Source organism: Orycteropus afer, unplaced genomic scaffold (genome assembly GCF_000298275.1).
Source record: "Orycteropus afer afer isolate SDZICR_OR568_19922 unplaced genomic scaffold, OryAfe1.0 scaffold00623, whole genome shotgun sequence".
Classification (NCBI taxonomy): Eukaryota; Metazoa; Chordata; class Mammalia; order Tubulidentata; family Orycteropodidae; genus Orycteropus; species Orycteropus afer.
In genome coordinates this window covers 183,223-197,642 of record NW_006922210.1, presented here as the reverse complement: position 1 = coordinate 197,642, position 14,420 = coordinate 183,223, and the positions used below count along the sequence as shown (strand labels likewise).

General features: G+C 46.2%; 1 protein-coding gene across 1 annotated transcript in view; it reads right to left on the bottom strand.

The window, feature by feature from the left end:
• Window positions 1-14,420, bottom strand: part of MYH11 (myosin heavy chain 11) — a 145,277-nt gene that overhangs the window by 30,388 nt on the left and 100,469 nt on the right. Inside the window, 8 exon segments of the mRNA XM_007956470.2 lie at window positions 588-794; window positions 881-1,012; window positions 3,453-3,561; window positions 6,444-6,604; window positions 7,105-7,174; window positions 7,279-7,400; window positions 9,606-9,799; window positions 12,367-12,481. Coding sequence (XP_007954661.1) covers window positions 588-794; window positions 881-1,012; window positions 3,453-3,561; window positions 6,444-6,604; window positions 7,105-7,174; window positions 7,279-7,400; window positions 9,606-9,799; window positions 12,367-12,481 — 1,110 coding nt within the window.

The following is a 14,420-nucleotide window of genomic DNA, read 5'->3' as shown; positions in this document are numbered from 1 at the left end:
TCTCTCTCTCTCCACATGGTTTGGCTTATAGGGGGAATCAGCTGTCTTGTCGTGAGGACACCCAAGCAGCTCTATGGAACTCCACATGGTGAGAAACTGAGGCCTCCTGCCAACAGCCATGTGAGCTGAGCATAGTGGAAGTAGATCCTCAAGCCCCAGTCAAGTCTTCAGATAACTGCAGCCCTGCCAACATCTTGACTGCAACCTCACAAGAGATCCTGAGCCACAACTACCCAGCTAAGCTGTTCCCAAATTCCTGACCCATAGGAACTGTGTTAAGGTAATAAATGTGTATTGTTTTAAGCCAAGTTTTAGGTGTTTTGTATCTCAGTTCAAAATGACTAACACAAGTACCCTTACCCAGACAGAGCTGCTATGAAGGGAAAGGGTGTTAGCTCATGACAAGCAGGACAGCAGAGCAGGGTGGGCTCCACTGGAGACCTCTGTTCAAATCTATCTCTCATTAAGGCCTCAGGCAAACAGCTTTCCCTCTCTAAGCCTTGGTCTCTTCATCTGTCCCATGCGGACGCATATCCTTCAGCCCACCCCACAGATCTTCAGTGAGGGTAGCCCTCCCAATGCCTTACCAGCATCTGCTGGGCCATTTTCTTCTTTTCAGCCTGTAGCTGCTGGCCCCGGTCCTCCTCTTCCTCCAGGCGGGCCTCCATCTCGTGCAGGATCTCCTCCAGCTCCTGCTTCTTGGCTGCCAGTCGGACCCGCATCTCTTCAGCTTCTGCGTACAGCTCCGTCTCTGCCTGCAGCTGCTCCTGTAGCAGGTTCTTCTCCTCAGCAAGCTGCACGGGACAGGAGCCCAGTGAGCCCACAGGGGCCGAGGGCATAGCCTCCTTCCCCACCCCACCCCTGCTCCCAGCCCGGGCACCTGTGTGTGCTTCTGCTCCAGTTCCTTGAGCTCACATTCTGTCTTCTGCTGCCGCTCCTTGATCTTCTGCAACTCATCCTCCTTGGCCTGCATCTCCTCCTCCTGCCGTGTCACCTGCAGCAGTGGCTTCACCTGCACACACACGGCCAGGCCATCATTGGTTTTGATGGCAAAAGGAAAACACTCTCATTGTGATCAATCAGAGCAGTAGTTCACAATGAATGACAATTTTTTTCCCCAGGGGACATTTGGCAATGTCTGGGGACAATTTTGGTTTTCACAACTATGTATGGGAGGAAGGGCTACTAGCATCTAGTTGTAGAGTCCAGAGATGCTTCAGAGATATTTAATCTGCAATGAACAAGACAGCCCCCACAACAAAGAATGAGCCAGGCTCATGTGTCAGTAGTTAACGGTGCCTGCACAAAAATGACCATAAAAATGTACAAAGTGAGAGGAGAAAGCCCATCCTTGCTCTTTTAATCCCATCCCAAGAGAACTACCGCTGGCAAATTGATATGCTTCCTTCCAAAGAAAGAAAAAATTCCTTACACCCCTACCTCTTTATCAAAGTCAGTACTGGTGTTTTTACCATTACCTTCCAGTCTTTTTTCTTACACATCTTAAAAATATACTTGAGATCATACTGCCCAATTTTACATGCCTTTTTTCAAGATATTACCCCATGTCGTTACACTGTTTTTATAACCTTTTCTTTTTAAGATAGCCATCATTCTTAATAGTTAAAAAATAATGAAAAATCAATGAGCCATTATTGCTTCACTTTGCTAGGGCTTGCCATTGAAATTTTGCTACTGTAAAGAAGGCCATGATAACCAGTTGCCATCAAGTCAATACCAACTTGTGGGACCCATGTGTCACAGAATAGAACTGTACTCCACAGGATTTTCAGTGGCTGAGGTTTGGGAAGTAGATTTCCAGCTGTTTCTTCTGAGGTGCCTCTGGGTGGACTGAAATCTCCAACCTTTTGGTTAGCAGCTGAACACATTAACCATTTGCACCATCCAGGGTCTCCCAAGGCCATGATAACTAAAACTCACTCACTGCTTCAAGTCGGATCTGACTCACAGTGACCCCTCCTTGGGTTTCCAAGGCAGTATCACTACGGAAGTAGATTGCCCCACCTTCCTTCCGAGGAGTGGCTGGTGGGTTGGAACCACCAGCCTTCGGGTTAGCAGTCAAATGCCTTAGGAACTACGCCACTAGAGCTCCTTAATTCCTGATTTTCTTTATTTATGATGGTTTTCTTAGGATAGTTTTCCAGGGGTTAGGTCAAATGGAATGACCATTTCTAAAAAACATCTTCCCCCACTAACTCCCTCTGAGCTGACTCCTGGTTCTATGTGTTCAGGCCCCTACTGGCACAGGGGGCCCCTTTGCTACATATTTGTGGCTTCCTTCATGCACTTAGCACTGTTTGCCATGAGTGTTTACTTCTGTGACTTTATTTTCTGCTCCTCCATTGACTAAAATATTCATGAAGGCAGACACCACAGTGTCATATTCTGGTGTCTCTCCAGTGCCTGGTGCTTACCTGGCACACAAAAGGCACTCAACAAACATTTGTTCAATGATAAAGTGTGTGCCAATTTACACACCAAAGGACACATAAAAGGAAGGCAGTCTCTTGCAACAGAGTATGTCTTTGTGCAGTTGGCATGTTACAACCAGTGACACTGTAGAAAAAATTGTACTCAAAAGTCTTTTCCTCACCACTGAGACTATGGCCCCTAGCTGCCCTTCAGGTCTGGAATTGAACCCACAACTGTGGTTTCCAGCCAAACAAAGTACAGGCTGTGAGTTAAACATTTACCTCGCCCTGGAGAGAACAATCATGGGAGAAGGAAGGGCTGCTTATGCACAGGGAGACATCTCAGGGGGCAGGAGAGTATGGAGGGATGGACACTGGGAAGAGGTAACTATGGGGAGGAAGTGGGAGGGGAGCTATTGCATTGTGGTAAACTGTGGTCAATGACATGAGACAAAGTATACGTGAACTGTTGTATGGAAAGTGAATTTGCTCTGTAAATCTTCACCCAAATCACACACACACACACACAAAAGAGTCTTTTCCTCTTCCTATAAAAAGGAAGTATTAATACATGCAATAACCTGGATCAGTCTCCAGAGACCTGTACTGAGTGAAGAAAGCCAATCCCAAAAGTTATCATACTGTATGATTCCATTTACATAAGATTTGACAAAATTATATAAATGGTGGCCACAAGTTAAGGAGGTGGTCAGAGCAGGTGGGAAGTGAGTATGGCTATAAAAGGGCAACTTGAGGGGTCTTTGCAGTTCTAGAAATGCTCTGGATCCGTGTTAAGCCTCAGCTCTACCATGTGCCAAAGACAAAGGCCTGCTCAGGCTTGGAGATCACCAAGGGGAAGGATTTTTTCCAAGCCCTTGGTTGCACTTTGATTTTCTACCATGTCCAGTCCCACATCTGGAGTATGTGGAGTGAAGACTCAGGATGGAGGTGGGAGGAGATAGTGCAGCCTCTGAGAAGGCAGGTGAGCCCAGGCCCCACTTCTCGGCCAGGAGCACTCACTTTGGTGAAGAGTCTCCACCATTGCCAGTTCCGCAGCTTGAGGTAGGCGGCACAGTTCCTCTGGATCACCTTCATGGCTGTCAGCTGTTGCTGCCGTTTGGCAAAGGCCCTGAGAGGGGAAAGAGAGCCCTGAGAAGCCAGAGCCAAGGCTAGCCGCCAGACCTGTCCAACATACTCTTGTGGCCCACGTGCCTATAGTCCATGCTCTCATCACCCACGCTCCCCAGTGTCCACACTCCCATCATCCATACACCCTACTGTCTACAATCCTGTCTCCTACACTCCCTAATGTCCACATTCCCATCATCTACACTCTCCACTGTCTGCACTCCCATCGTCCACACACCCTGCTGTCTACACTCCTGTCCCACACACTCCCCACTGCTTACACTCCTCATTATTTACCCTTCCATCCTCCACAATCCCCATTGTCCACACTCTCAACTGTCCACACTCCACACTGTCTACACTCCCCACTGTCTACACTCCTGCCCCCCACACTCCCCACTGTCCACACTCCCCACTATTTACCTTCTCATCCTCTACACTCCCCACTGTCCACACTCCTATCACCCACACTCCTCACTGTCTACACTCCTGTCCCCCACACTCCCATTACCAACACCCCCCACTGTCTACAGTCCTGTCCACATTTCCCACCGTTCACACTCCCATTGTCCACACTCCCCACTGTCCACAGTCCTGTTGGCGACACTCCTGTCATCCATACTCCTGTCATCCACACTCCCCACTGTCCACATTTCTGTCCCCCACACTCCCCACTGCCCACACTCCCTATTATCCATATTCCCTGTTGTCCACACTCCCATTGTCCACAATCCCTATCGTCCACAGCATCCTTCCTGTTAGCATCCTCAAACAAAACCTCTTCTGTTTGGCTTATAGTTTTGGGACTTGCACAAGGATACTCCCCATTCCATCTAGCTCAGATTCTTCCAGGAACCCTGAGCATCAGCACAAGTATACTGTGTAGGTACAGACCACTTATATCATCTGGAGGCAAGAGCCTTTCTCAGTGGACAAGGAAGACATAAGGCTCAATACAATGCCCTGGATCACAGCTGTGATCCAAACAATATCTAGGAAATTAATCTGGGCTATATCATTCCTAAGGAGGATTCCTACACCCCTAGCTGTGCCATGCCTTCCCTAAAACTCAGTTTCTGACAAACTTATTCTTTCCAAGGTTGTGTTTAGGAGTCTCAAAGTGGAGATCCTGATATGGAACAAGTGCTCTTCCTGTTTAAGGACTACTGAGTTTGAGAAACCATGGAACTCTGACCATGATCCTCTTGCCATCTTGGTGGCCATCTTAGGGGGGCCATCTTAGACGTAGGTGATCAGATAGTTTGAAGGTAGGAGAGAAAACAACAGATAATTTACATGTGAAACGTAACAACTTAGGTCTGTTTCTGGACCAAAAGCTCCACAAATCTGGCTTTCATCAACTGGGGTCTACTTCACAGATAATCAGCTTGACACAATCAGGGCAGATGAGGTATGTGGCCTATACCTAAGGATAGTAAGCTCTCCAGACAAGAGTAGTCTCCCAGCCCCAAAGTTTTCTTTGGGATGCACTTTTCATCTAGAAACCTTAGCCCTCACCCAGCTCTAAGCCTTAACAAAACAGAAGGGGAAGTATATCTTCTAAAACCCTGCCATATGCATGAATCCGATTTGGTTATGGGGATATGTTGTTGTTGTTGTTGTTGTTGTGTGCCATCGAGTCAGCCCCGACTCATAGCGACCCCTTCTTGGGTTGCTGAGACAGTATCACTATGGAAGTAGATTGCCCAACCTTTCTTCCAAGGAGTGGCTGGTGGGTTTGAACCGCCAGCCTTCTAGTTAGCAGTTAAGTGCCTTAGGCACTACGCTACCAGAGCTCCTTATGGGGATATAGATACAGATAAATACTATCTTTTAAGATTGGTTTTATATTCCAGCATTTCAGAAAAGATAACCAGACATTGTTCTAAGCCCTTTTCATGCATGATCTCATTGGCTTCTATGGTAGTTCAGTTTGTGTGTCAACTTGGCTGGGCCTGGTTGAGTGGCTGGGCAGCTGGATGTAGTATTCCCCATGATGAGACTGGTAATCAACTCCATGGTGGAATCTACTGTGAGCAGCTGAGTAGGTGCCTTAGGGAATGTGGTCTGCTTCCTGTGTATAAGGAGAAGACTTGGGGAATGGTCTCTAGCTTACGGCACGCTTGGACTCTGCATGTAGCCATGTTGTTGTTCAGCCTGCCATGCTCTGCCAGTCTTGGGACTTACAATGGACTTAAGTTAATGGCCTGCTGTGTGGTTTGGTAACATCTGGACTGTACCGTTTTATTTGTCGACCTTGGGCTTGTTAGCCTCACCAGCCAGTAGCTGTCTGAGTGCAGAGATGCCTCTAGCTTCAGTGGGCCGGGAGCAAGAGGCAGAGCTGAAGCCCAAGGTCGAGGGGCTTTCACTCAGCCCCTAGAGTCTGGCACTTTGAACTTGGACTTAAAGCCTCCAAACTGTAAGAGAATAAACTCCTGTATGTTTAGCTATCCCATTTGTGGTTTATCCTTGTCAGAGTAGCACTAGGTAACCAGAACAGCTTCTCATAACCAACTCCAAGGAGGAGAAATGATCATGCTCATTTTACAGTAAGGGGACCTGAGGCTCAGAGGGTGCTGTAACTTTCCCACAGTCCATCAGTAAATAAGTGAGGGGCCAGGGGAAGAATCCTGGTTTAAAACTCCAGAGCCCATAGGTTTGAACTTCTTCCCTGTCCTGCACTCATAACTCAGGCATATATTTAAAGTGGTGATGCTCTTCTCCACCTCAAGGAAAAGCTGCCATTCAATCCATAATGCGTCTAATAATAGATGACCTCTTAGAATCAGGGAGTCAGAATATATGCAAGAAACCTCCTCATGAATAGTTCTGGTGTTTCTGGTCTGTGTGTGTTTAGGGAGGTGTTAAGGGGATGGTCTTTACTTTCTGGCCAGGTAGCCACGACACATCGCTTGGAACGCCATGATGACATCCGTGATCTTCAAGTCTCTCTCCTCTTCCAGGTGGGCCAGAACCCCAGTTCGGAAAAAGATTTTGCTCTGCCCAATCCTATACAAGTTGGGATCGAGTTCTAGGGCTTTGATCTGCAGAAGGAAGTAGGAGGAAATTTCCTGTTTTTAGCTCTGTCATTTGGGCAGTGGTCCCACCACAAACAACTGCTGGCAGAGTATCCAGAGGCTGGGGCACTTACATCTCTTCATCCCCATCATAACGACCATCCATGCATCACCATCTTCTTTAGCACTGACAACCTCAAAACCTCCTACCTGGTCTTCTACCTCTAATCCTGCTTCTGCAGTCTAGCCCTTCTTTCTATTTCTAAAATGTGAATCTGACTATATTGTGTACATCAAGTTGATTTCAACTCATAGGGACCCTGTGCGACATAATAGAACTGCACCACGTTTCCTGGGGTTTCCTAGGCTATAAGCATTACAGGAGCAGATCACCAGGCCCTCTCTCCCAAGGAGCTACTAGTAGGTTCAAACTGCTGAACTTTTGGTTAGTAGCTGAGTGCTTAACCATTGTGCCACCAGGTTCCTTGACCATAATCTACCCCTGCCTAGAAGCTGGATGGACTCACCATGAGAATGCAGGCCTGCTTCCCATCCATGAAGCCTTTTGGAATGGCATTCGCTGCCAGGATCTCATAGCTTGAAACACAGGACAGAAATCACCAATCACATCTTCATCATTCGTCCCTCCACCCAGCCCTACTCACCCACTGCCCCACCTGCACTGGCCCCAATGTGCTTACCGTTGGCGGAACTCCTGGAAGACAATCCTGTTAGGGAAGCCCTGACGACAGATCCGGATGCCTTCCAGCACCCCATTGCACCGTAATTGCTCCAGTACCAGAAATGCATCCAGCTTGCCGGACTGTGATGGCAAAAAGCGGCAATCATCACTGGGGCTAGGACCCAGAAGCAACAAGCTTCATATCTCAGTCATGGATAGCTAACTTTGCCAGGTCAGCATGAGTATTAACAAAGGCACCAGGTGAAGTCTCAGCTGAGGGGTAAGGGACAAAGTAGTGTACTTTTTCTGGGTTTCCAATCGTTTTAACTGGGACCCTTTGCCCCATGGTCTCTCTTGCACTTGATGGAACTAGCCATCACCTGGCTAGAGACTGGGGCTTCATCCTGGTCACCTCCCTTTCCCTCTTCCATCATCTTCTATAACTTCTACTTCCCAAATATCTCCAAATCTACATGCATCTGTTCATCCTCATCCATACAACACCATCTTCTCTAGCTAAGACAACTTCGGCAACTTTCTAGCTGGTCTTCCATTCCCAGTCCTGCCTTTCCAGTCCATCCTCTTATTCTGTTTCTAAAATGTGAATCTACCATGACCTAAAAACCAGTTGTTGTTGAGTTGGTAGAACTAGGCTCCATAGGGTCTTCAATGGCTGAGTTTTCAGAAATAGATCACCAGGCCTTCCTTCCAAGGAGCCTCTGGGTGGACTCAAACCTCCAACCTTTCAGTTAATAAGTAAAGTACATTAACCATCTGCACCACCCAGGGGTGTCTCCCCAGTGGCATCCCTACAGAATGAAAGCCAAACTCTGGTAAGTACAAAAGGGACTCCATGATCTAGTTCCTGCCTCCCCATTTGGCTTCATTTCTCGGTACTCCCTGCCTCACATCATTACATGTCAACAACATGAAAATACCTACCCAATATTTTCTTACATTGTTGTTGTTGTTATGTGCCGTCAAGTCAGCCCTGACTCATAGCGACTCCTCCTTGGGTTTCTGAGGCAGTATCACTACGGAAGTAGGATTGCCCAACCTTCCTTCCGAGGAGTGGCTGGTGGGTTTAAACCGCCAGCCTTCTGGTGAGCAGGCAAGTGTCTTAGCCACTATGCTACCAGAGCTCCCATTTTCTTACATACAAAACCAAAAACCAAATTCACTGCCATTGAGTCCACTCCAACTCATGGCGACCCCCACCCCCCGCCCTTGGGTTTACAAGGTGATATCCCTACAGAAGTAGATTGCCCAGTCTTCCTTCCAAGGAGTGGCTGGTGGGTTTCAACCACCAGCCTTCTAGTTAGAAATCAAATGCCTTAGGCACTATGCCACTCTTATCATCACACTTTTGCTTCTCTTGGCCTCTCTAAGATATCATTCCCATTCTATCTTCCACTTCACCAAGTTTTGATGCCTACTTATTGTCTAAAGTTCACATTGTCTAAGAAGTTTTCTCTGATCCCTAACGCTGAGGTAAGAGCCCCGGCTCCTTGGTGTTCTCACTATTTATCCCATTGCATCATGGTTCTCAGCTTGTGTGTCTACCTCTCCAACAAGACCAGTTTCACAATCTCAGCACTATTGACTTCTTGGACCAGACATTTCTTTGTGATGGGAGCTTTCCTGTGCATTGTAGGATGTTTACCAGCATCTTTCGCCTCTACTCCCAAGATGCCAGGAGTACCCTCTACACAGTGTGACAATCAAAAATGTCTACAGACATTGTCAAATATCTCCTGGAGGGGCACAGTTACCCCTAGTTGAGAACTCTTGAACTACATTATGAGAAACCTGCAGGCCAGGTCTACAACTTATCTAGCACTGTATCCCCAGCACATGGCACAAGTAGGAGTTCAGTAAACATTTACTAGAATAATGAGTGAATGGTGACTTGGTACCCTTGATAACAACTCATGGCTAAAACAGTTCCTGGATACATTTTCCCTTCCTCCCTTGCCTTCTCCTGCTTCCAGGAAGCAGGGAGACCAAACCAAACAAGTTGCTGTAGCATCAATTCTGCCTCATAGTGAACTATGAGTTTTAGAGCAGAACTGTGCTTCACCTTTTAGTTAGTAGCCCAGCACTTAACTGTTCCACAATTCTGGGACTCCAGGGAATGGGAATCAGCTTCGAATAACCTTCCATCCAAGAGTCAAGCTTCTTCTCATTCTGTCCCTCTACCCATGATCTGCCTCAGTGCCTCCAGGGCTCCTTTCCCCCAGTCCCCTGATGCACCTAGAGCCCCTCCTTTGTTCCACAGGAGGACATTCTGACCAATCCAGACAGCCCTATCTAGAACTCAGAGTCCTGAGGGTTGAACCGACTCACTCTCTTCTCATGGTTGGGGATGATGCAGCGCACAAAGTTGGGTGTGGTGTTGCGCAGTGTGGTCATCAGCTTCCCAAGCTGCTCCTTGTAGAGCTGTCCCACTGTACGGAACATGCCTTTCTTGGTCTTGGAGGCACTGGGCAGTGAGCTCTCTGTCATCTTGGCCATCTGGTCTAGCCCCACGATGCGGTCCACTATGGGAACATGAAGAGTGGCGTCAGCCCTCTGGGGCCCTTAGCCCCCACAACAGGCCAGAGAACCAGGTCCAAAGAGGGTGGGTGAGTGAAGACTCCTGTGAAGAGAACCTTCTCTGGGAGGGCCCAGGTCCTAGTTTTTCTTGGTAGGCACCAGCTCCCATCTTTCCTCTCCCAGACAGTGCTTTTGTCTCTACCACATGGGTATGTTGGGAAAGGGGAGGATGTTTCCCAGTATTGTCTATTTGGAAGAGCTCATGAGTGGAGGAGACCTGGAGCAAACTCTGCTCTGGCCATGGAATCACTAGGTCATGTTCTCTCAGTCTCTTCATCTACATAATGGAGGTAATGACAGTATTCACCACATAGAATAGGAAAAAGTGAGTAAGGCATGGAAAGCACTTACCTCCCTGCCAGCCCTCAATCTTTTATCCCACAACAAATATTTATTTAGACCTACCATGCTCCAAGCCTTTAGGATACCTTGCCCTCTGCTCCCAGGGTCTAGGCTATTCTGATGGAAGCAGATGGATAATAAGCCTATATATAAGTATAAAATATCCTAGGTGTTAAGAGGTAGTTAAAAAAAAATAAAGCAGGAGAAAGGGAAAAGAGAGTCTTGATAAATTGCTATTTGAGCTGAGGACTGAAGGAAGTGAGGAGTGACCACGGAGACACATACAGGGAAAGTATGTCCCAGGAGAAGGTATAATGCAAACATTCAAAGTAGGAAACTGGAATCCCATGAGTAATTGCTCAACCCTATTTTAGTTGCTGTTGACTATAACTCATGGTGACCCCATGGTGTGTGAGAATAAAACTGCTTTCTCTAAGGTTTTTAAAGATTGATTTTTCAGAAGTAGATCATCAGGCCTTTCTTCTAAATTTCCTCTGGGTGGACTCAAACTACTAACTCTTTGGTTAACTACCAACCCTTTGTTTAACAGTGAGCATATTAACCATTTGTACCCAGAGATTCCATTATTACTACCAAACCAAAACCAAACCCATTACCATCGAGTCAATTGTGACTCATAGTGACCCTACAGGACAAAGTAGAACTGCCCCATGGGGTTTCCCACGCTGTGGCATAGTGGCTAAAAGCATTCAGCTTTTAGTCAAAAATTCTGTGGTTTGAACCCACCAGCTGCTCCACAGAAGAAAGATGAGGCAGTCTGCTTCCATAAAGATTCACAGCCTTGGAAACGCTATGGGGCAGTTCTACTCCTAAAGTCCTAAAAGGTCAGAATTGACTCAATGGCAGTGGGTTTGTTTTTTTATAATCTTTATGGAAGAAGATTGTCACATCTTTCTCCTGTGGAGTGGCTGGTAGGTTTGAACCATCAACTTTTCAGTAAGCAGCTGAGCGCTTAACAAGGGGCTCCTTCTATTATTAATACAGGGATTCTTTTTCTTTCAGACGAATCAGAGACTCTCACTAGCCCAGCTGATGCTGCATGTACCAAGCCCAACCTACTTGCATTGGGGCTGCACCATTTCTGCCCCTTGTACTGAATTGCATCTGTAAGTTCCATGTTATCATCTCTTTGCTTGTCTGTCTCTCCCACAAGACTGTGGGATTCTTGAGAGAAGGGTCTTGGTGACTGCTTCATGAATCCCAGGGGTGAAGAAGACTAAGGTGAGATGCAGTCTCCTAGTCCCAGGGTCTGGCATGTGGTTGGTACTCAGTAAATCTTGGCATAGCTGACCCCTCCCTGAAGCATTTTCTACCATGTTTAAAACAAGGGCCATGCCCTCTGTGGCAAGAAAAAGAAAACCTGCTATGGACAAAGATGGCCATGAATAAAATGAGCAAACCCCAAGCCAAACCATCATTCCAGCAGCCAATATTGAGACTTACTATGGGCCAGGCAGGGGCTAAGTACTTCACATGGATTATCTATTCACTGGGTCTCAGAGTGTACCAAAGTGAAGTCCCCAGACCAGCAGCATTAGCATCACCCTGGGAGCTTATTAGAAATGCACATTCTCAGGCCCTACCCAGACTGACAGAATGAGAACCTCTGGAGGATAAGGACCAGTGATCTGTGTTTAATAAGCCCTCCAGGTGACTCTGATGTGCACCCAAGTTTGAACACCAGAGGTCTAATTTAACCCTAACAATAATCTTAGGAGAGGTAGGAACTATTATTGTTTATTCAATTTTACTAATGAGGACACTGAAGCTTAATGAAGTTAAATGACTTGTCCAAGATCACACAGCAAGTAAGTGACAGAGACAAGACCTAAAGTTTTTCCAACTCTTGAATCAGAGCACTCTAAATCACTATTCCTAGTACACTGTGTTTCCACCATGTACAGCCTGAGCCCTGACCTCAGGACATTCTCCCTGAGGGTTCAGGTGTAGGGCTGAGGAACTCAGGGGGCACCATTCAGGGAAGTACGTGGTTGAATGTTTCAAAAAAGTGTTACTTGCCATCATTGCCCTTTTCTCGCACCCACCTCCTAGGAGTAAGTATGGGAATTGGCAGCAGCTAGAAGGAGATAGAAGACCAGGTGCTTGGTTCTTTTGATCAAAACAGCACCCAGAGCAGGGAGAACCTCACCGTCCTTCCACAGGTCAGCTACAAACTTGTCTGAGGAGGCGTTGAGGAGTGAAGTCACATTGTCATTCAGTGGGTCCATGTTCTTGGTCAGCCAGGCACTTGCATTGTAGTCCACCTGCCAAAGACCATTCCACCCATAAGATGTCTTCACTTTTGCTCAAAAATAAGGGTAGGGCCCAAGTCCTCCCATTTCCCTCCTAGGTCTTCCTAGGTCAGAGAAGAAAGAATATTGGCAACTACAATGATGGAAAATCCATCATCACCAATGAATAGACCAACAGATCGGTGCTCCCAAGGACCCTGCACATAGTACGTCATCAACAAATGGTGGACATTGCTGGCAAAGCATCCTCTGTAGTCCATGTATTCTACTAATAACCCTCCTCTAACTACCCTTTCTCCAGAGCCTAGTTCATTACCTGATGAATTATGAAAACTTATGAGATTTTATGACTGGAAATACCTTCACCTTTACAGCAAAATTCTCCCTCATTCAGAGAAGACTTGACAATTCTGATATTTAAATTAAGTTTGGTCTTCATTTGTCTGAATCAACAGAGAAAGAAGGACAGTCAGAAAGTGGAGGTGGACATAGAACGAGTGGCTAATTGACTCCATGAATAATTTCTTCCTTTGCCATGAAGCTAGAAGAACTGGATAGTACCCACCTACCATTATTGAATATTTTGCTCAAATATTCTGTAGAGGAATCTTGATCAAAAAGGGGGAAATAGAGAAGATAATTTCAAATTCCAATGGAATCTAGACTTTCTAGAGCCATGGAGGCTGGATAAAACCCAAAAACTATTTCCTTGAGATAATCTTTAAACCTTAAATCAAAAATATCCCCAGACATCTTCTTCAAACCAAATAGTAGTTTAGCTTAACTAGTAAAGAATGTCTGCCTTGAGCATTATACTCTTTCAAGATCTATGAATATAGGATCAAATCAACAACAGCAACTCATAAGATTAGATAAGATGGCAGAATAGGCAGAAAAAATACACAGACCCTCTTCAACAAAGAAAAGAGGAACCAATTAACACAGATACAGAAGATAAGACTGGAGCCCTGAGCTATGAAAGCAAGGATACAGAAGTAGACTAAAGTCCAACTAGTAGAAGAACTTGCATGAAAATACTGAAAAAGGAGACATATGGAGCTGCTATCTGTCAGCAATGCTGATGGCGTGGGCAGCTTGGATATTGCCAAGTAGTGTTAGGACCTAAGAATTAACCTAAAAATTGGCCCTGCTAGCCAGGGGCTGCATGGAGGACTGCACTGGTGGCTGCTGAATAAAAGGGAAAGCAGCAAAGAGGGAGACGGGCTTAGCCATGGACTTTTGGCTGTATGGAGGGTGCAGCCATTTTGAATGATTACAAGTGGTTCAACCATTTTGGATATTTAAAGCCACAGTGTTCTCTCAGATTCCAGGGACCTAAGAATAGGCTCCCACTTGCCGGGCACTGCAAGGACATTCTGGACTGGAAAGGTGTTCTCCTTGTTGCTCTCATACCCCACACCCTCTTGGTGAATAGAGGTGTGGCCATCCCTCACTCCCACCCACCTTCTGGGCTGGCAGGAATTCCATCCCAGTCTGTGTGTTCCCACAGAGCCAGGGCACCTTGCCCCACCCAGATTATTTTTCCTTTTTGCCCAGTTTGTTTGTTTTTGTCTGTTTTAAAATTGTTAATTTCTTTTTCATATTTTTTGTTATTATTCTTTATTCTTCCCTTCCCTGTTTCTAGTTTTCAGCTTTTTCTCTCTTCCATGTTCCTGGTTCCCATTTTTTTCTTTCTCATGGTACTCACCATTCATTGTTTTTCTTTATGCATTTCTCCCACTTTTCTTGATTATTCTCCTACTCTACCTCTTTTCTCTATCATTCAAATTTATGCCCCAACCACCAAAGCCAAAGATGAGGAAATTGAGGAATTTTATCAACTTCTGCAGTCTGAAATTGACTGAACATGCAATCAGGATGTGTTAATTATCACTGGTGACTGGAATGCAAAAGTTGGAAACAAAGAAGAATCACTGGTAGTTGGAAAATT